General features: G+C 45.7%; 1 protein-coding gene across 4 annotated transcripts in view; it reads left to right on the top strand.

Moving 5' to 3' along the window:
- The window catches only part of SLC18A1 (solute carrier family 18 member A1), a 35,356-nt gene extending 33,923 nt beyond the window's left edge, over positions 1 to 1,433 (top strand). For all 4 annotated transcript variants that reach the window (XM_010376360.2, XM_010376363.2, XM_010376361.2 and 1 more), the window contains one exon: positions 403 to 1,433. In XM_010376360.2, the coding sequence (XP_010374662.1) occupies positions 403 to 516 (114 nt within the window). In that variant the 3' untranslated portion in view covers positions 517 to 1,433. The remainder of the gene's footprint in view (positions 1 to 402) is intronic.
- The last annotated feature ends 20,904 nt before the right edge of the window (positions 1,434 to 22,337 follow it).

Genomic DNA, 22,337 nt, shown 5'->3' with positions numbered 1-22,337 from the left:
CATAGGATTTTCTTTAATAAAGCACTTTCCTCTTACTGCAGCACAGACATCATGAGGGCCTGATGGGTTTGGGATGGCGACAGAGGCTGCTCAAGGGAACAAAAGAAGACAGGAAGGTGTGATAGGGAATGGTGCTGATTCCGTTTGTCTTCCTGCTGTAACTTCCACTACCATCGTTATATTCAGTTAAAAGCATATGAGATATTTGTCCTGACAAGGGTTGATATACTGGGTATCTCGGGAGGCTGGTGCATATACAGGCAGGGGGTCCTGTGCATGTTTCTTGAGTACTTAGCAATGCCAGACTTGTATGAACTAGTGGGAGAGCAGAATGGGGAGACTGGTGGGGGAAAAAAAAAAAAAAAGATGTGCAGTGTCTTCTCTTCTTGCCTCTCTCTGCAGGCTATTCTGAGTCAGGACTGCCCCATGGAAACCCGAACGTACGCAACCCAGAAGCCCACGAAGGAATTTCCCCTGGGGGAGGACAGTGATGACGAGCCTGATCATGAGGAGTAGCTGCAGAAAGGGATCCCCGAATTCATGACGCCTCAGTTACCACCTCTTTCCCTGGGACCAGATCACTATGGCTGAGCACACGGCTCAGTGGGCTTCACATACCTTTTCCTGGGAATCTTCTTTCCTCCCCTCCCATGGACACTGTCCCTGATACTCTTCTCACCTGTGTAACCCGTAGCTCTCCCTCTACGCCTTGGTGCTGCAGTGGCCCAACTTTTATGGGAAGACAGAGTGATGCACCTTCCCGCTCCTGTGAGGGTGATAAAACTTGAGCTGTGACGAGTTCTGCAAGGGGTGACTCATTGCGTGGAGGCGGTAGTGAGCAATGTGCCCCTGAAACCAGTGGGGCGACTGACAAGCCTGTTTATCTGTTGCCTGATTTTCTCTGGCATAGTCCCAACGGATTGGAAGAGTGTTACCCTCTGTTCCTCAACATGTTCCTTCCCGGGGTATCCCAGCTGAGTTGAGAAAATGTTCTCAGCGTTGTCCTGCTGCCAAGTGCCAGCTTGAAGAGGTTTTTTTTTTTGTTTTTTTTTTGTTTTTTTGCATTTTTCTTTAATAAAGTGAGTGATTTTTCTGTGGCTAAACCTACAGCTGCTAAAAGGGCTTTACCCTCAGTGAAAAGCATCTTCTATTTTCATTATCATTGGGAAAGAGGAAGAGCTCATTTCTCTTCTGTTGGAGTTATCGACATTCTCCTGACCTCCCTGTGTGTTCCTACCTTTTCTGAACTTCTTAGACTCTTAGAAACAAAAGTAGAAGACAGACAGAAAAAATAATTGATTAGACCCATGATTTCATGGGAAGAAGTGAAAAGAAACTGCCTTGAAATCCCTCCCAATTGTAGATTTCCTAATAGGAGGAGTGTAATGAGACATTGTTCATACTTGCTAACAAATACATTATTGCCTAATTCAGACCTGATAAACTAGATGTCATTTTATAGCACAAGAGTATGTGGGCAAATAGAGCAAATTCTATAAATATTATCACACTTTGCTACCTTTTTGAAACACTGATTGGGTGATGGGATTTCAGAGAGGTGGGGGACATGGCACCCACCTAAGTAGTTCCCCATCTATTTGGACAAACAGGGTATGACAGTATAAAAAATGATTAATGCTGCAAGTTAGTATACATTTTGTGTTCAAGTACAACGAGGTGGGATGTTCACAGGCTGGGTGGGAAATAATGGCAGAGATTGAGGTAGAAGCAGGATGGAGAGACCCACAGAGACAGGCTTTGGGATGCCTGGATATCAGATTGGGGTTTTCAGACTTTATCTGGAATGACACCTGGCTCTGATTTTTGCACTGCTGTGTAGGAGTCTGCTGGCTCCAGCACAAACCCTGAATCACCAGAGCACATTCAAGCTGAACCTTTCAATGAATCTTTATCATGAACACGATAGATACCTGACTTACAGACATGTTTTTAGGGGGCTAGCATTAACTAGACTCACCTGACTTCCAAAACCAGATGCATTATAATCATCTTCGGTCAGGATGACATCTTTCTCAGATTTTGAAGGAACCCAAAGGTGAAATTAAAAAATTGTTTGTCAAAATATATAAACTGTAAGTACACATGCAGAGTGAGTGAAGGACCATTGGGATGCATTACACAGGTGGGAGTGGGGTGGGGCGGGATGCGGAGCTCTGGCAATGACAGCCTGCTGACTCTGACATTCACTTGGGGCAGGGTTTAGAATAAAGACTGGGCTTGTTACAGAAATGAATGCATTTAAACAATGGGAACAATTTTTTTTTTCGGAGAAACTGATTCCTGGCTTGCCAGCTAACGTAGTTTGAACAATATGCAAAGATGTGGATAAAGGGAAGCCAATGGATAAAATTTGAGACTTTTACAACAATTCTTGACAAGGGTAAACACCAGGCCGGGCACAGTGGCTCATGCCTGTAATCCCAGCACTTTGGGAGGCCGAGGCAAGAGGATCACTTGAGCCCAGGAATTCCAGACCAGCCTGGGCAGCATGGCGAAACTCCTTCTCTACAAAAAAATTGAAAAATTAGCCAGGCATAGGGGTGAGTTCCTGTAGTTTCAGCTTCTCAAAGGGCTGAGGCAGGAGAATCACTTGAGCCTGGGAGGTGGAGGCTGCACTGGGCCATGATCGTGTGACTGCATGCCAGCCTGGGCAACAGAGCGGGATCCTGTCTCAAAAAAAAAAAAAAAAAAAGCCGTCAACACCTAACACTATAAAGTAAGTCAGGACACTTTTTACAATTATAGACCAGAGGTAGGTTAAAGATCATAAACGTAGCCTATATATGGAAGAGTATGAAAAAGAATTCCACAAAAATAGGAAATGGAATTAGCCTTTATTAGTGGCCTTATAAAGAAGGCCACTAATATAAAGAAGAGAATGCATGGTCAATTTCCCATATTCACAGGTCAGATGAATTTCTTCTAACAATGAAAATGCCACCCAGCAAGGATGAGCCACAAGAAGTTTTCTATGAAAGTGTCATAGAATAGCACTCCATTCCGCTGTGGGACAGTTGAAGAGATGCATTTTTCCCTCGTGAGAGGGAGGAGGTGCAGAGACTATAAAAGTCTTTATAGAAAGATGGGCTTTCTACCACCAATTACCATGTAGCAAAGAAGACAGTGCAACTAATGAGCTATGGTGCTCAATAAGCTAGGAAAATGTTGGAGTTTTCAGAGCATTAGAAACAAATCAGAAGACACATCCTTTCCCAAGTGCAAAAGCAGGAGAAGTATGGCAGTTCCACACTAAAGTGGCAGCTACAGCACCTTAAATTAAGCAGTAACTACGGAGGCTGAAGAAATGCAGAGAGCGCATGGGATGATGAATGGGTGGCAGAAACAGCAGTGTGGCAAGTGACAGGAAAGTTCTTATAGGGAGGGAACCAAATTCAAGGGGATATTATTAAAGTAGCTTACACCTTTAAGAAGGCCTGTTGTGATGGCCACAGTCTCAGAACACCACCAGAGGAACTCTGAAATCACTAGAGGGCTAACTCTAGGGTGAATATTAGGAAATATTTCCCCCCACTGTGTTGTCTTACATATGGAATTGATTTTTCCAAGATAAAGCCTAAGCTACCTAAAATCATTTTTAAAAAAAAATTTTAGAGACAGGGTCTCGCTCTGTCACCCAGACTGGGGTGTAATGCTGCAGTCATGGCTCACTACAGCCTCCACCTCCTGGGCTCAAACCATCTCCCACCTCAGCCTTCTGAGACTAGCTGGGACTACAGGTGCATGCCATTGCACCCAGTTTATTTCTTTGTTTTGTAAATTATTATTATTTTTTGTAAAGACAGGGCTTTGCTTTGGTGCCCAGCCTTAAAATAAATTTACTAGAAACATAGCTCCCTGTTCCTGGAGGTAGCTCCGTAATGCTTGTAGGAGTCAGTCCTCTGAGGCTTATTTGAAGAAAGGGCAGCGCAGCCCTTCCACACACCTTCCCCGGATGTGTGGCCGATTCTCTACAGGTTTTGACACCCCACGGCTGCTGCGGTACAGAATTCAGTTCTGCTGAACTCACCCCTACAATTTCGTGTATGGGACAGGATAACGTTCTCTGCAGCAAGGCAGGATTGGAGCATGATGGCTTTGGTACACAGCGCTCTCTGCTGTTGCTGGGAGGGGCTGAAGAGAGAAACGGTCAAGTCACAAGGTGGTTGAGGGAGGACCAAATCAGGAATAAACAGACCTAATCCTGAGGTCCTAGTCTAGCCATGACATTAACTAGTTGTGAGATCAGATGACATCTGACGTCTCTGGGCTTTGGCATCAACTTCTGTAGCTCTGGCTTTCTGTGGCTCCGTCTGCCACTGGCCCATTTTGGGGTGGCCTTCTGTGAGTTCAGGAGCAGGACCTGAGCAAGGAACCAAAGACAAAGCTGAGAGGTCACATAAAGCTGAGGGCCAGCATCACCCCAGAAACACAAACGTCATTTCAGGTTTCATTTGTTGCTATCAAGAAATTATTAGAAGTAAAGCGTGTTGTGTTCCCCTCCCCTCCTCCTTGCCCTCCTTGTTGTCCTCCTCTCCTTATCTTCTTCCTCCTCCTCCCCTCTCCTCCACCTCCCTGTCCCTCCTCCTCCCCTCCCCTCCCCCTTCCTGTCCCTCCTGTTCCTCTCCCTCCCCCTACCCCTCCCTTTCCCTCCTCTTCCTCTCTCTCCCACTCCCTCTCCTCCTCCCCCCACTTCTCCTCCTCCCCCTTGTCCTCCTCTCCTCCTCCCTGCTTCTTCTTCTCTTTTTTTCTTTCTTCTTCTGGAGAATGAAGAGGACAGTGTTAGAGGCGTGAGCGTGGTCATGGTCTTTCAGGATTTGTCATCCAAATTGAGTCATTGTGTGGTCTCTGGAAATCACAAGGAAGAAGAGTGCATTTTGGGAATCATACTTTCCTTGTTTTGGCTACTGACCCTAGGTCAGTAATCGACAATTTTTCTTCTATTCTTTCTTTCTTTCTTTTTTTTTTTGAGACAGGGTCTTGCTTTGTCGCCCAGGCTCGGGTGCAGTGGCACGATCTCGGCTCACTACAACATCTGCCTCTCACGTTCAAGCAATTCTCCTGCGTCAGTGTCCCAAGGGGTAGTTGGATTACAAGGCATGTGCCACCATGCCTGGCTGATTTTTTGTGCTTTTAATAGAGACAGGGTTTCACCATGCTGGCCAGGCTGGTCTCAAATGCCTGAGCTCAAGCAATCCACCTGCCTTGGCCCCCTAAAGTGCTGGGATTACAAGCGTGAGTCACCGCACCCAGCCAGCAATTATCCCTATTAGGTGGAATTAGGGTGTGCTGAGGGGCAGCCGATCAGGGTGCAGGTCGCAACAGGTTGCTGAACAAATCATCACAGGAAAGCAGGAAGTTTTGTGTGTTCAGGTGTGACTCAATGTGCAGGTGGCCTGGTGCTCAAAGTAGATCTGCCATGATATTCATGGAATGACAGGGAGCAGATGGGACAGCAGTGTTACAGTGTTGCAAAGCAAAGCCCTCTGGGGCATCTCCACCACATAGAAACAATGTGACAGTGAAAACTTTCTTATTTGTAACATGAGAATAACAATGACAGGGTTGTAACAGGAGTGTAATTAAGATGAATGAGATAATAAGAAATAGAGAAAGAACATACTTTATCAACCATAAAACCCTATTTAAGGCCACGTGCGTTGGCTCACGCCTGTAATCCCAACACTTTGGGAGGCTGGGGAGGGCAGATCACCTGAGGTCAGGAGTTTGAGACCAGCCTGGCCAACACAGAGAAATCCCATCTCTACTAAAAATACAAAAAAATCAGCTGAGTATGGTGGCACACACCAGTAATCCCAGCTACTCAGGAGGCTGAGGCAGGAGAATCACTTGAACCTGGGAGGTGGAGGTTGCTGGGAGCCAGGATCACACCACTGAACTCCAGTTTTCTAAATATACAATCATGTCATCTGCAAACAGGGACAATTTGACTTCTTCTTTTCCTAACTGGATACCCTTGATTTCTTTCTCTTGCCTGATTGCCCTAGCCAGAACTTCCAACACTATGTTGAATAGGAGTGGTGAGAGAGGGCATCCCTGTCTTGTGCCAGTTTTCAAAGGGAATTTTTCCAGTTTTTGCCCATTCAGTATGATATTGGCTGTGGGTTTGTCATAAATAGCTCTTATTCTTTTGAGGTACGTTCCATCAATACCGAATTTATTGAGCGTTTTTAGCATGAAGGGCTGTTGAATTTTGTCAAAAGCCTTTTCGGCATCTATTGAGATAATCATGTGGTTCTTGACTTTGGTTCTGTTTATATGCTGGATTATGTTTATTGATTTGCGAATGTTGAACCAGCCTTGCATCCCAGGGATGAAGCCCACTTGATCATGGTGGATAAGCTTTTGGATGTGCTGCTGAATCCGGTTTGCCAGTATTTTATTGAGGATTTTTGCATCGATGTTCATCAGGGATATTGGTCTAAAATTCTCTTTTTTTGTTGTGTCTCTGCCAGGCTTTGGTATCAGGATGATGTTGGCCTCATAAAATGAGTTAGGGAGGATTCCCTCTTTTTCTATTGATTGGAATAGTTTCAGAAGGAATGGTACCAGCTCCTCCTTGTACCTCTGGTAGAATTCAGCTGTGAATCCATCTGGTCCTGGACTTTTTTTGGTGGGTAGGCTATTAATTGTTGCCTCAATTTCAGAGCCTGCTATTGGTCTATTCAGGGATTCAACTTCTTCCTGGTTTAGTCTTGGGAGAGTGTAAGTGTCCAGGAAATTATCCATTTCTTCTAGATTTTCTAGTTGATTTGCGTAGAGGTGTTTATAGTATTCTCTGATGGTAGTTTGTATTTCTGTGGGGTCCGTGGTGATATCCCCTTTATCATTTTTTATTGCGTCTATTTGATTCTTCTCTCTTTTCTTCTTTATTAGTCTTGCTGGCGGTCTGTCAATTTTGTTGATCTTTTCAAAAAACCAACTCCGGGATTCACTGATTTTTTTGGAGGGTTTTTTGTGTCTCTATCTCCTTCAGTTCTGCTCTGATCTTAGTTATTTCTTGCCTTCTGCTAGCTTTTGAATGTGTTTGCTCTTGCTTCTCCAGTTCTTTTAATTGTGATGTTAGAGTGTCAATTTTAGATCTTTCCAGCTTTCTCTTGTGGGCATTTAGTGCTATAAATTTCCCTCTACACACTGCTTTAAATGTGTCCCAGAGATTCTGGTATGTTGTATCTTTGTTCTCATTGGTTTCAAAGAACATCTTTATTTCTGCCTTCATTTCATTATGTATTCAGTAGCAGGTTATTCAGTTTCCATGTAGTTGAGCGGTTTTGATTGAGTTTCTTAGTCCTGAGTTCTAGTTTGATTGCACTGTGGTCTGAGAGACAGTTTGTTATAATTTCTGTTCTTTTACATTTGCTGAGGAGTGCTTTACTTCCAATTATGTGGTCAATTTTGGAATAAGTGCGATGTGGTGCTGAGAAGAATGTATATTCTGTTGATTTGGGGTGGAGAGTTCTATAGATGTCTATTAGGTCTGCTTGGTGCAGAGATGAGTTCAATTCCTGGATATCCTTGTTAACTTTCCGTCTCATTGATCTGTCTAATGTTGACAGTGGAGTGTTGAAGTCTCCCATTATTATTGTATGGGAGTCTAAGTCTCTTTGTAAGTCTCTAAGGACTTGCTTTATGAATCTGGGTGCTCCTGTATTGGGTGCATATATATTTAGGAGAGTTAGCTCTTCCTGTTGAATTGATCCCTTTACCATTATGTAATGGCCTTCTTTGTCTCTTTTGATCTTTGATGGTTTAAAGTCTGTTTTATCAGAGACAAGGATTGCAACCCCTGCTTTTTTTTGTTCTCCATTTGCTTGGTAGATCTTCCTCCATCCCTTTATTTTGAGCCTATGTATGTCTCTGCATGTGAGATGGGTCTCCTGAATACAGCAGACTGATGGGTCTTGATTCTTTATCCAGTTTGCCAGTCTGTGTCTTTTAATTGGAGCATTTAGTCCATTAACATTTAAGGTTAATATTGTTATGTGTGAACTTGATCCTGCCATTATGATATTAACTGGTTATTTTGCTCGTTAGTTGATGCAGTTTCTTCCTAGCCTCGATGGTCTTTACATTTTGGCATGTTTTTGCAATGGCTGGTACCGGTTGTTCCTTTCCATGTTTAGTGCTTCCTTCAGGGTCTCTTGTAAGGCAGGCCTGGTGGTGACAAAATCTCTAAGCATTTGCTTATCTGTAAAGGATTTTATTTCTCCTTCACTGATGAAACTTAGTTTGGCTGGATATGAAATTCTGGGTTGAAAATTCTTTTCTTTAAGAACATTGAATATTGGCCCCCACTCTCTTCTGGCTTGTAGAGTTTCTGCCGAGAGGTCTGCTGTTAGTCTGATGGGCTTCCCTTTGTGGGTAACCCGACCTTTCTCCCTGGCTGCCCTTAAGATTTTTTCCTTCATTTCAACTTTGGTGAATCTGGCAATTATGTGTCTTGGAGTTGCTCTTCTCGAGGAGTATCTTTGTGGTGTTCTCTGTATTTCCTGAATTTGAATGTTGGCCTGCCCTACTAGGTTGGGGAAGTTCTCCTGGATGATATCCTGAAGAGTGTTTTCCAACTTGGTTCCATTTTCCCCCTCACTTTCAGGCACCCCAATCAGACGTAGATTTGGTCTTTTTACATAATCCCATACTTCTTGCAGGCTTTGTTCATTTCTTTTTCTTCTTTTTTCTTTTGGTTCCTCTTCTCACTTCATTTCATTCATTTGATCCTCATTCGCTGATACTCTTTCTTCCAGTTGATCGAGTCGGTTACTGAAGCTTGTGCATTTGTCACGTATTTCTCGTGTCATGGTTTTCATCTCTGTCATTTCATTTATGACCTTCTCTGCATTAATTATTCTAGCTATCAATTCTTCCACTCTTTTTTCAAGATTTTTAGTTTCTTTGCACTGGGTACGTAATTCCTCCTTTAGCTCTGAGAAGTTTGATGGACTGAAGACTTCTTCTCTCATTTCGTCAAAGTCATTCTCTGACCAGCTTTGATCCGTTGCTGGCGATGAGCTGCGCTCCTTTGCAGGGGGAGATGCGCTCTTATTTTTTGAATTTCCAGCTTTTCTGCCCTGCTTCTTCCCCATCTTTGTGGTTTCATCTGCCTCTGGTCTTTGATGATGGTGACGTACTGATGGGGTTTTGGTATAGGTGTTCTTCCTGTTTGATAGTTTTCCTTCTAATAGTCAGGACCCTCAGCTGTAGGTCTGTTGGAGATTGCTTGAGGTCCACTCCAGACCCTGTTTGCCTGGGTATCAGCAGCAGAGGTTGCAGAAGATAGAATATTGCTGAACAGCGAGTGTACCTGTCTGATTCTTACTTTGGAAGCTTCCTCTCAGGGGTGTACTCCACCCTGTGAGGTGTGGGGTGTCAGACTGCCCCTAGTGGGGGATGTCTCCCAGTGAGGCTACTCAGGGGTCAGGGACCCACTGGAGCAGGCAGTCTGTCCCTTCTCAGATCTCAACCTCTGTGTTGGGAGATCCACTGCTCTCTTCAAAGCTGTCAGACAGAGTCGTTCGCGTCTGCTACAGGCCTCTGCTGCTTCCCCTTTTGTTGTTTAGCTGTGCCCTGTCCCCAGAGGTGGAGTCTACAGAGACAGGCAGGTTTCCTTGAGCTGCTGTGAGCTCCACCCAGTTCGAGCTTCCCAGCAGCTTTGTTTACCTACTTAAGCCTCAGCAATGGCAGGCGCCCCTCCCCCAGCCTCGCTGCTGCCGTTTCGGTTAGATCGCAGACTGCTGTGTTAGCAATGAGGGAGGCTCCGTGGCTGTGGGACCCTCCTGGCCAGGTTTGGGTATAATCTCCTGGTGTGCCCGTTTGCTTAAAGCACAGTATTGGGGTGGGAATTACCCAATTTTCCAGGTGTTGTGTGTCTCAGTTCCCCTGGCTAGGAAAAGGGATTCCCTTCCCCCTTGCGCTTCCCAGGTTAGGCAATGCCTCGCCCTGCTTCAGCTCTCGCTGGTCGGGCTGCAGCAGCTGACCAGCACCAATTGTCCGGCACTCCCCAGTGAGATGACCCCAGTACCTCAGTTGAAAATGCAGAAATCACCGGTCTTCTGTGTCGCTCGCGCTGGGAGTTGGAGACTGGAGCTGTTCCTATTCGGCCATCTTGCTCCGCCCCTTCCATGTGTCTATTTTTTCTTACTGCTTATGCTTCTGGCATGACATCTAACAACCCATTGCCTACCCCATGGTCATGAAAATGTACACTTATGCTTTCCTCTGAGAGTTTTTAGGTTTAGCTCTTACATTTTCATATTTGATCCGTTTGTATTACTTTTTGTATATGGTGGGAGGTAGAGACCCAATTTCATTCTTTTACATGTAGATATCCAGTTGCCCCAGCACCACTTATTGAAATGACAATTCTTTCCCCATTGTATTTACTTGCATTGTTTCTGAAAGTCAATTGACTATAAATGTAAACATTTATTTCTGGATTCTCAATTCAGTTCTAGTCATCTATCAGTGTTTCTCTTTCTGCTACTATCTCATGTCTTAATGTAACTGTCTAGTAAGTTTTAAAATCACATCGTTAAAAAGTAATAATACCTCAAGTATATGACAGAAAACAGCAGGCTTTGCTGTCATCTTTTCCCACTCCCGAATCCTGTCCTCCACTTTCACACTTTTATGTATTTTATTATTTTTACTTTTTTACATCTACAAAGTCTGCTTACTCAGTTCTTTCTTGATTTGCCTTTTTTTTTTTTTTTTTTTGACATACCTATTGTCTTTCTTTAATGATAGATGGAGATTGAGTATCTTCACTGGCTTCTTCCTGTCCTTCAACCTTCAAACTTAATTATTTCATTATTTAGTCACTTGAGTATTTGCATTGCAATGATCTTATTAGCAATGCTTGCTGCAGAACCAGGGATGGTGTCTGATTTCACCACCTTGCTCTACATTTTGTTGTTGGTGAAGCTGATGATGTCTGCTTTGCTGTTTCTGGAGTTGCTTTGTTTACTTCATTTTCCAGATTGCTCTTACCCATTCTTCTCAAGCCCACTGTTTTATGAAGCCCGTTGACTATTCATTTCTGAGCATAGCAGATCATCTATCGGCTTGGTTTGTTTCAAGCCCTGTGTCCTTTGGATTCATTCTCAAAGCCACCTGCATGGGCTTTGGGCTGGTTTTTCTTGTGTGGCTCTCCTAAACTGCCCTCCAGTTTCCTGAATTTGGTTTCTTATTCTTGGTGCATTTTCATCTTCTGGTGGAGTACATCCTCCAATTCCTCAGATGGGTGCAAGGGCGGCATATAATCTGAGACATCAGATGTGTGTGAAAATGTCCTACTTGACTGATAATTACCTGGGTGCAGAATTCTGAGCTGAATATTATTTTCCCTCATATTTCCAATGCTGGTTCTTTGGACATGGTCTCAACATTGCTGTTGAGAAGCCCTGTGCCATTTGATTCTCTATGTTTTGAATGAGGTCTGTGGTTGCTTTTAGCTACTGGAATCTTATTCCAGGTCTTTAGAAATTTCACAATAATAAGTATTTGTTGGGGTCTTTTTTATTCATTGTGCTGCACACCCAGTGGGCCCTCTCAATCTGGAAACTCATGTTGTCTGTTCTGGTAATTTTATTGTACTATTATCTTTGATTGTGCTACATCTTTGCTTTCTTTCAGAAATCCTATTGGTTGGATGTTGATTGATTGATTAATCTTCCCTTTTCCTACTATTCGATCATTTTAACTTATTTTATTCCACTCTGTAAGAGACTTTCTCAATTCTACATTCAGCTGTTCTTCAGATTTTTTTTCCCAGCTATCGTAATTTAATTTATAAGAGCTCTCGGAATTTCCTCATGACCTCCTAATCTCATTTTATGGTTGAGATATTTTTTCTCTCTCTGAGGGTGGGTCAAGCTATTTTTTCTCCCTGCATTCTTTTTTTTTTTTTTTTTTTTGAGATGAAGTCTGGCTCTGTCACCCAGGCTGGAGTGCAGTGGTGCGATCTTGGCTCACTGCAACCTCTGCCTCTGGATTCAAGCAATTCTCTGCTTCAGCCTCCTGAGTAGCTGAGATTACAAGTGCCCGCCACCACGCCTGGCTAGTTTTTGTATTTTTTTAGTACAGATGGGGTTTCACCATGTTGGCCAGGCTGGTCTTGAACTCCTGACCTCATGACCCACCTGCCTTGGCCTCTCAAAGGGCTGGGATTACAGGTGTGAGCCACCGCACCCAGCCCTCAGTTCCAATCTTTGCTTGTTTTGAGCTCTTTCACTCGGAGACTATCTTCAAATATCTTGCATGCATTGTAAAGCTTCTGGAAGTCTACATGCAAGACTGGGGTTGTGAGCTCTTAGGGTGACCGGTAGCATTGGCTCTTGTGTTGGAGAACTCCCCAATATCAGCGTCTGTGGGACTTTTCTCATAATTCCTCCAGTGGAGACTCTTCCTCCTAGTGGTGAGGATGGGTAGAGTCAATCTTCTTGGAACAAAGTGGCTAATGGGGACTCAGGGTGGGGAGCAGACTCTCAGCCGGGTCACTCTCACGGTGTGAAGTGTGGCGCCGCTCCCCTGCCTCCATGGCGAGTCCTCACTTTGTGCCCTCTCTGCTTCAAGTTTTCCACATAATAAACCCTTCCACCTGCATGGTGACGGGGCTATTGGCTGACTTCAGGGCGTGGTGGATGGGACTGAGGTGTCCTTCCCTACACTTTTCCTTTTTTCTCATGAATCTGCCTTTCCCCCCCCCCCAGCCCCATACCTTACATCACCTTCAATTCCTCTGTCTTGCGTTCTGTGGTAAAAGTTGACTATTTTTACTGGCATCTCCTTGTGTGTAATTTGGTATTCAGACAGCTTAATTTTGCTAGTGTTCTTATCAGTTTTCACCCAACATTTCCATTCCAACAATGTCTAAAAAGCATTTCTATCTTTCATGGGCTATTGTTTATTTCCCCAAGTTATTTCCTTTTAAATCTTTTCATACAGTAGATACCAGAGCTTACAAGAGTCTTTCTTCAAATCTTTCCAGCTCATTTGAAGGAAATTGGGGGGAAATTCCTCAGAGTTTTAATTTGCTCATAAGGACATTGGAAGGAGCTGGTTTTGAGCTCCTTCGCTGTGGAAGAGAGTTTGGCCTGTGGGCCTGTGTTTGTTTGTCATGCTTGCAGGAAGAGGTTGAAGTTAAGGGTTCTCCTTCTCTATCTGGTATGACAACTCTTCTTAGCAAGTAGCTGGGGCAGAGCCCTAGCTGAACTGCTTGTGGCATGTGTAGTACTCTTGGTATGCAAAGGTGTGGGAGCTGATGTGGGAATTTCCACTCTTATTGATGCCCCACACCTGAAACACTTTCCAGAAATTATGGTAGCAAAACCTACGCACCCCTCAACTCGACTCTGGCTGCCTCTCAGTTCTTCCTGGCCTCCAGCCCCTGCCTCTCAGTCCATCGTGGCCTCCAGCCCCTGCCTCTCAGTCCATCGTGGCCTCCAGCCCCTGCCTCTCAGTCCGTCCTGGCCTCCAGCCGCTGCCTCTCAGTCCGTCCTGGCCTCCAGCCCCTGCCTCTCAGTCCGTCCTGGCCTCCAGCCCCTGCCTCTCAGTCCGTCCTGGCCTCCAGCCCCTGCCTCTCAGTCCGTCCTGGCCTCCAGCCTCTGCCACCCTGAGCCAAGGGGTTTCTTCTGGAAATCACGTCCACTCATTCACGTCTCACAGGCTTTGCCTTCATCTGGGTTGAATCACAGGTGAGTTCGCCTTCACACTATCTGCTCATAGCTGTGGCAGCGGAAGTTCTTCATAATCTGCATGCAGATGTCTCCTCCCATAATTTTCAGAATGAATATGGGTTGTGTAATGAACAGGTAGAAGAGATGGGGCAGAGTTTAAAAAGCTGAGATAACTATCCTGAGTCAAGTTCTAGGATTTCCCCCTCCCCAAAACTGTTTTCAGCCTTTTCCTTGGGCCGAGCACGGTGGCTCATGTCTGTAATCGCAGCACTTTGGGAGGCCGAGGTGGGTGGATCACCTGAGATCAGGAGGTGGAGACAGGCCTGGCCAACATGGTGAAACCCCGTCTCCACTAAAAATACAAAAATTAGCTGAGCGTGGTGGCTCATGCCTGTAGTCCCAGCTACTTAGGAGGCTGAGGCAGAAGAATCGCTTGAACTCAGGAAGCGGAGGTTGAAGTGATCCGAGATTGTGTCACTGCACTCCAGCATCTCAAAAAAAAAAAAAAAAAAAAAAAGTCTTTTTTTTTCTTCTTCTCTCCCTCCTCCTCCTTCTTCTTTCTCTTCCTCTCCCCTCTTTTTAAAGGTTGTGTGTGTGAAGTGCACAAATTTTAAGTGTGTGCTTGGCAAATGTATGTGTTTGTGTAACTACCACTCAGAACAAAATAGAGAGCACTCCCAGCACTCCAGAAAGCTCCTTCCATCCCTCCTCTGTCAATACCCACCCACCTCCAGAGGTAACCACTGTTCTGACTTCTCTCCCCATCAATTACTTTTGCCTTTTCCGGACCTTAATAAGTGCTTCTTCACTTACGCGGGTCTCTCCTCATTTTTCTCAACAGGATTGCATAATTTTCTCTACCTGAATTTCTTGAAGGGGAGTCTATGACATGTTGATTCTCTTCAATGCATCGTTTCACTTCCTCCCCCTGGGGTGGGCATTGTGGTCCCCATTTTACAGCTGAGAACAGCCTGAGAGGTTAAATAATCAGCTTGAGGTCACATAGTCACTTACGCAACAAGCAGCAGAACCCAGGTTTGAACTCAGGTGGGTTTGACCCCAAAGTCTGAGGCCTTTCCTTAAGTAATCAGTCTTTCAACACCTTTTGCTCACGAACAAAACTCAATACAAGGCTTTTTTCTTTTTTTTGGAACAGTGAATTTTATTACTAATGTTTGAATGGGCTGTAGAAACTTTTCTGCATATTTTAAGAAAAATGCTATGTTACCTTCACCTTCTCCCACCTTGATTCTCCTTCCTCCTGAGCCACCTGCCGAATTCTGTCTCAACTTTCACGATGAAATTGGGCTCAGATTTCTAGTATTTGTGACTGACTTAACAACCACAAGACCAATTCCCAGAATTTCCAGAAGAGGGCAGTAGAGCCCACACTAAATTGCGCAGACACCAAACTGGTAAATTGGATCTGCCTGGACCAAATTCTGAGACTTGAGACTTGACGCACTTTATTTTCTATTAAAGAAAGTAATAGGGCCTTACACACACTGGCTTATACCTTTTAAGTAACACCTTTACACATTTTAAGTAAAGTTTATGATATGGTTAGGCTCTGTGTCCCCACCCAAATTTTATGTTGAATGGGAATCCCCAAGTTTTGAGGGAGGAACCTGGTGGGAGGTGATTGGATCAGGGGGTCTGTTTCCCCCATGCTGATCTCATGATTTGAGGGAGTTCTCGTGAGACCTGATGGTTTTACAAGTGTTTGGCAAGTTCCTCCTTCACTCACTCTCCTCTCTCCTGCCGCCGTGTGAAGAGGATCCTTGCTTTGCCTTCGTCTTCTGCCATGACTGTAAGTTTCCTGAGGCCCTCCCAGCCATGCAGAACTCTGAGTCAACTAAACCTCTTTTCTTTATGAATCACCCAGTCTTTGCTATGTCTTTACAGTAGTGTGAAAACAGACTCATATAGTTTATTTTCGGCCTTCTCTTCTCCCTTCCCTGCTTTTCCTTTGTCTACATTCTTGTTTTCCTTTCCAACTCCAGCCTTCCTGAGTCAACGGTGGTTGCCTCTCACTCTGTCTTGCCTCTGAACTTCTCCCAGCTCTCAAAATAAGTGGGTGAAAATTCTGTTTTCTTCAGGCTCTGTTCCCCACCCCCCTCCCCAGGATAATCCTAAAAAGTAGCTTACTGGATGTGTCAGTGATTTACCTCAAAGTGACAACATTGTAATGACTGACTTCAGTGCAACAAGCATTACCTACCATCTGGCTGGTACTAGTCAAATCTATATGGGATTCTGTAAAGAAAAAAACCAAAAATAATAACAAACACTTACTGTGTGGTATCATGTGCCTGTACTTCTGGCTCCTCAGGAGGCTGAGGCAGGAGGATCACTTAAGCCAGGAGTTAGAGGCTACAGTGAACTATGATGGTACTATTGCACTCCAACCTGGCCAACAGAGTGAGACCCTGCCTCCTAAAACAAAAAACAAAAAAAGACCCCAGAGTCACTTACCCAGATAGCAATAGCCACTGCCAGTGTCATTCTTACTATTCAGGGTGTAGGAATGGTATCTCCCCAGGCCAGACTGTGTGGTCAAGGGTACCTCTGTGCCACATACTTCTCTTGCCCTCCTCAGAACTTTCCACAATACATGAACTTGGAAAATCTTGGTTGATTGGAACTTGGAGAGGGAATCCCACTGAGAGTACTCACTAGCTGTTATTTCCCAAATCTGGGTGTAGCATCCTCATCTATGAAACAGGGAGGCTGGTCTTTACCAGCCCAACTATTCTAGGATTCTACATATCCTGCTTTTACCTTTTATTAGGACCTTGGAGAGAAACACCAAGCTGGAATCAGCCAGAGTTCCTTAGGTGGACCAGTGGAATGTTTTACTCACCTCTGACTGGCAAATCTGTTTACTTCCTGTTTTCTAAGACTTTTGAATATTGACATTTTCTCATGGGACTCCTCAGATCAGTGCTCAGTAGTGAAAGAGAGACAGAGTTTGGGCTGTGGAGGTCCCTGGGAAGTTTCCACCACGTCAGATAAAACTTCAGTTCCCTGATGGCACCAGGCTTGGGCCTCTGTCTGCCTCTTCGGAAACAAAAGAAGCATTGCAAACAGCATCACTGCAAGATTGCAGAGAAGCAGAGAACATGCCTTCTGTGTTCTTTGAGAATCAGAAACTGGCAGGGCTTTCCTTGGCATAGGACTGAATTAAAGAAAAAATTCTGTGTTCAAATGAATGACTTGAGTTACTCTGTTGATGAAATACCGTTATGCCCTGTAAATCCTATGTGAAATGTTATCTTAGAGTCGATTCAATTCCTCCACATCACTTTCATTCCATTACAAAACCTAACTTTTCCTCATTGATCAGACCTGAAATGAGGTTTAATGTTGGGCATGGAAGACCGTTAGAAGGCATGAGAGTCAGAGATTAGGCATTACAAGCACTGGACACATGTCGTGGGTACTAAACACCTGAAAAATAATTAGTTCTGCCATGTTCATTTTGGTCTGGCTTCAAAATCAAAGACGTGGTTTGGATTTTGCCTGCCCTGGGAGGCCCTGGGAAGATGTCTTCTCCTCTCTGAATCTTATTTCATGGAGTGTAGTAAGAGTTGGTAACTATATTTACCCTGCCTTCCCCAGGATTGCTGCAAGGACCAAAGGAGGAGAAGTGTTTGCTCATAACTGCGAAAACCAGACAATACACCAGTTATGACTGCTAGTCTGCAGGTCACTGCACCTGTGGAGTGAGTGGCAAGACAACTATTTTGCTGGTTTTCTGCTTATCCTGGTGCAGAATTCAGACGGAGCCTGAGATGATAGAACAGAGAACATCAGTGTGTGCTGTGGGTCTTAGGCACTCCCTGTGGTGCTTCTGTCTCCTACAAAGGCTACTATAGTTGCAGCACGAATCCATCAATCAAATGGACCACAGATATTTACTGCTAAGCTATTAAACCCAGCTTACATGGGAGGTGTAGACAAGGCATGGCCAGCCCATCCTCTAGAGGCTGGGAGGACCTAGGCAGGTAGTGCAGGAGAAGCACAGTATGTGGTGGGGCCAGGCAAGCCCTGGAGGGATTAGATAGAGTGATGCTCAGAGTGAGGGGCCAGGGAGGTCTTTATAGACAACTGCGGTCCCAAAAAGTGGGTCCTCATGGATGGGAGGGAATCAAATGACTGGATGACAGGTGGAGTCATTCCGAGCGAGGGGCCACAGTGATCAAAGGCCAGGAGGTGGGGCAGTGAGTGAGGAGATGGTGCGGGAGGAGGCAGCGAGGCTGCGAGGATGGGGTGGGCTGCATTCTAGAAGCAGGTGGCTTTCGGGCCAGGGTCTATGAACTGTCTCCTAAGGCACTAAAACAAAAGGAAGACAGACAGGCCTGCAAGACTGGGGTGGCCGTCACACAGGATGAACGGGGAGCAGGGAGGCCCATGTGGGAATCAGTGTTAATCCTGACAGGCTTCTTTCCCTTTCAGAGCCCCGGCCATGGGTTCTCGGAGTCTGTCTGCTACAAGGCACCATCTGTTTTTGGGGTTGTAAGCTCTCGTCCTTTCCCTTGGTTTCGGCCTCCTACTGTCCCTCACCAGCAAGCCACTCATTGTCCCTGTAGCTGCCCTGTGGCCCTTTCTGTCTTCCTGACAGCCTCACAGAGGGTGGCCCCAGGGCCACGGCTCTGCCCTGGTGGCCTCTGAGCTGTGTCTGCCGGGCAGATGCACAGGCACCAGATCAAGGGCAGAGCAGGCCAGTTAGTGCCTGCTCCTCCTGCCTGGATGGGACCTGGCCTGCATGGAACAGTGATCTCCAACACTCACAACCACAAGCCACCACCTCAGCCCAGCACCCACGTGTGGCCCCAGCGAGCTCTAAAGACTGATTTCTGTGCTTGTGACCTGCTCGCATTCCGGTTAGAGCTGCGAGCCCTGGAAAATCCTCAACCCACTTCAACTCATCCTGGATCCCAGCCCTGCTCACCCCTTGTCAAGGAATACCCAAGCCTTGCTCAACAGGCCATCTGGTGTATGCAGAAGAGAACCCAGGCTTCAGGGTCAGAAAAGTGAGCTGCGATTTCTTGCTGCTCCACTTATTCTCTCCATGACTTCAAGAGGGCATCACCCCGGGCCTTGCTTTGCTGCGTGTGTGCAGGAGAAGGTTTGGATGACACCTGTGCCAGAGGCTCTGGGTCCGAATGGAGTGACCTGTGTGAAGCCACGTTGCATACTCTAGAGTTCTGTACAAATGGCATGTCCCAGGCTCTCAAGAACTTTGGGAAGATTACCTTCCTTTCCAGAACATCTTTGTGAATTGAGCTGGGATTTCTGGAGGTGGGATTGCAGCCCAGAGGCGTGATGGGTGCTGGGAAGAACAGAATGAAAAGAATATCTGCTTCTCAGTATCACTGGTGTTGATAGATCCAAGGTTTGCTTTAGGATGCCAGGACCTGCAGGAGGCAAAGGGACATGTTCACTACAAACCCCCCAATTAGTCACAACAAGTGCCGCTGGCAGAGGGAAGCCTCCTTGCTTGCAGTTGTGAAGTCAGGACTCAACTCAGTGTCTTGCTCAAGGTCCACATAAACATATTATTCTCACATCTGGGCATGGCCCTGTTTGGCAGAACTGAAGCTGCATACATGAGGTATATGTATGTATGGTCCAGCTGCTGTCTGATGCTTGCAAAGTTGGTAAAGAGGATGCAGAGAGACAGGAGCCAGCATCTGTTCTCAGCTGTCTAAAGGTCCACTTGAGATCAGATCGTAGAAAGTGAAATGTTTGGGCCAGGTGCGGTGGTTCGTGCCTGTAATCCCAGCACTTTGGGAGGCCAAGGGGGGTGGATCACAAGGTCAGGAGATCGAGGCCATCCTGGCTAACATGGTGAAACCCCGTCTTTACTAAAAATACAAAAAATATTACCTGGGCGTGGTGGTGGGTGCCTGTAGTCCCAGTTACTTAGGAGACTGAGGCAGGAGAATGGCGTGAACCCAGGAGGCGGAGCTTGCAGTGAGCTGAGATCGCATCACTGCCCTCCAGCCTGGGCGACAGAGCAAGACTCTGTCTCAAAAAAAAAAAAAAAAAAGAAAAGAAAAAAAGAAAGAAATGTTTCGAGAATGATTCAATGATTCAGATAACTTTCTGTGTACCCTGGGATAAGTCACTTAACCTCTCTGGACATGTTTTTCTACTCCCCATAGGAGAGCAGAGACTTCTACTTTCTTTTCTTTTTTTTTTTTTTTTAAGGCAGAGTCTCACTCTGTCGCCGGGGCTGGAGTGCAGTGGCCAGATCTCAGCTCACTGCAAGCTCCGCCTCCTGGGTTTACGCCATTCTCCTGCCTCAGCCTCCCGAGTAGCTGGGACCACAGGCGCCCGCCACTTCGCCCGGCTAGTTTTTGTATTTTTAGTAGAGACGGGGTTTCACCATGTTAGCCAGGATGGTCTCGATCTCCTGACCTCGTGATCCGCCCGTCTCGGCCTCCCAAAGTGCTGGGATTACAGGCTTGAGCCACCGCGCCCGGCCGAGACTTCTACTTTCAAAGGGAATCATGGCCTCTTAGCTCTGGAAGAAACCTGAGGGGGGTCTGTTAGGCCAACCTTCTCTAGTCCCAAACCTCCCTTCTACTACAGCCTGGAAAAAAAGGCCTATCCTATCACTTTTGCTTACATACCTCCTCTCACAGGGACCTCACTACCACTCCTGAAGCCCATTCTTTTGTGAGAAAGCTCTGATAGTTAACAAGTTACTTCTCATTTTCAGAAGAAGGTTTGGTAGCCAGGTTGATGAGGGAATGTTCAGCACTGGTTTGGGGAGTTGGGATGCCCCTGAGCTGGCCTGCCCCTCAGCAGTCAGGGCCAAGCTGCTGCCAAGGAGAGTGATGCAGTAGCAGCGCCCGTTGTTCTCCCTGGTTCTGTCGTTTGCCTGGACCAGCTGCCATCATTCCTCATCCTCCACACCCCAGCTCACACTGTTTCTGCAGTCTGAAATGAGTTTCCCTTACACTAGACAGAAAGCTTGCTGTCGTCCTTCAAGATCTAGCTCAAATACAACAGCTACATTATGTTCTCCTGCTATAACAGAGGGAAGAGCTCAGTAGTCTGGGGATGCAGATGGGGAGCCGTGTGGCCTGCATAAATCTAGGAAGACTTCATGGAAGATGACAACTATTTTGCTGGTTTTCTGCTTATCCTGGTGCAGAATTCAGACAGAGCCTGAGATGATAGAACAGAGAACATCAGTGTCTGCTATGGGTCTTAGGCGCTCCCTATGGTGCTTCTTTCTCCTACAAAGGCTGCTATAGTTGTAGCTCAAATCCATCAATCAAATGGACCACAGATATTTACCACTAACCTATTAAACCCAGCTTAGATGGGAGGCGTAGAGCATCCCCAGAACACTGGGCTGTTCCCTCTGCTATAGCAGGACAACATAACGTAGTAGTTGTATTGTAACAAACCATCTCCCTCAGTATACTCTGTGCTCTTCCAGGCTAATTACTGGTCTCACATCCATGTTAGCATCCTCAGTGTCTGTTGCAGGTCACAGTATATAGTGTGAATTCAATATTTGTGCTGACCCGTCTAGACAAAGACATAGATAAAAATATACACATACATATCTTCCTTCCTCCCTTCCCTCCCTCCCTCCCTCCTTCCCTCCTCCTTTTCCCTCCCTCCTTTCCTCTCTTCCCTCCCTCTCTCCCTCCCTCTCCCTCCCTTCCCATCCCATCCCCTCCTCTCCCCTCCCCTCCCCTCTCCTACCCTCCCCTCCTCTCCCTCCCTCCCTCCCTTCTCTCTCTTTTCTTTTTTCTTTCTCTCTTTTTCATTTGTCTCTCTCTTTTTTTTTTTCCTACTACAAGCTCTTGCATGTGGAAGACAGAGTGAAATGCCCTTGGAATAACTGTAGTTTGTAGGAGAAGGGTCCTTGTGTATTGGAGGTTCAGAATTTCTCATAAAACACTTTAAAATTATGTGTGTTGGATGCATTTAAACTTAGCACAGTTAGTGCATTTATACTTAGAATATCAAAGTAATTTTACTTTTACAAAGTAAAAGCAAATTAGAAAATTTAATTTGCTAAAAAGAACATCTGGATATCTAAGTAAAAGAGGTAAGACTGTTATTTGAGTCTGACCTGCATTCTTACTTCCATCGTCCTGCCCCAGTCAATAAACTCTTTTGGCGGAGCATGGTGGCTCACGCCTGAAATCCCAACACTCTGGGAGGCCAAGGCAGGTGGATCACCTGAGGTCAGGAGTTCCAGACCAGCCTGACCGACATGATGAAACCCCTTCTCTACTAAAAATACTCAAAAATTAGCCAGTCACGGTGGCAGGCACCTGTACTCCCAGCTACTTGGGGGGCTGAGGCAGGAGAATGGCTTGAACCCAGAAGGCAGAGGTTGCAGCGAGCCGAGATCGCACCATTGCACTCCAGCCTGGGCGACAAGAGCAAAAATCCACCTCACAAAAATTAAAAATTAAAAATAAATAAAAACGTTTTTGATTTCTAGCATCTGCATGACTCTCCACTGAGAATGAATGGCAGATGCCCCAAACTGTATAAGACCCAGAGGTGCCTGCCCAGGTAGGATTTTTGAGGTGGGCAAGAGAAAGACTGCCTTAGAAACCCTTCAACCACAGCCCTGCCTTTGCA

The sequence above is a fragment of the Rhinopithecus roxellana genome, chromosome 9, assembly GCF_007565055.1.
Source record: "Rhinopithecus roxellana isolate Shanxi Qingling chromosome 9, ASM756505v1, whole genome shotgun sequence".
Classification (NCBI taxonomy): domain Eukaryota; kingdom Metazoa; phylum Chordata; class Mammalia; order Primates; family Cercopithecidae; genus Rhinopithecus; species Rhinopithecus roxellana.
This window is presented reverse-complemented; position numbering and strand designations above follow the sequence as displayed.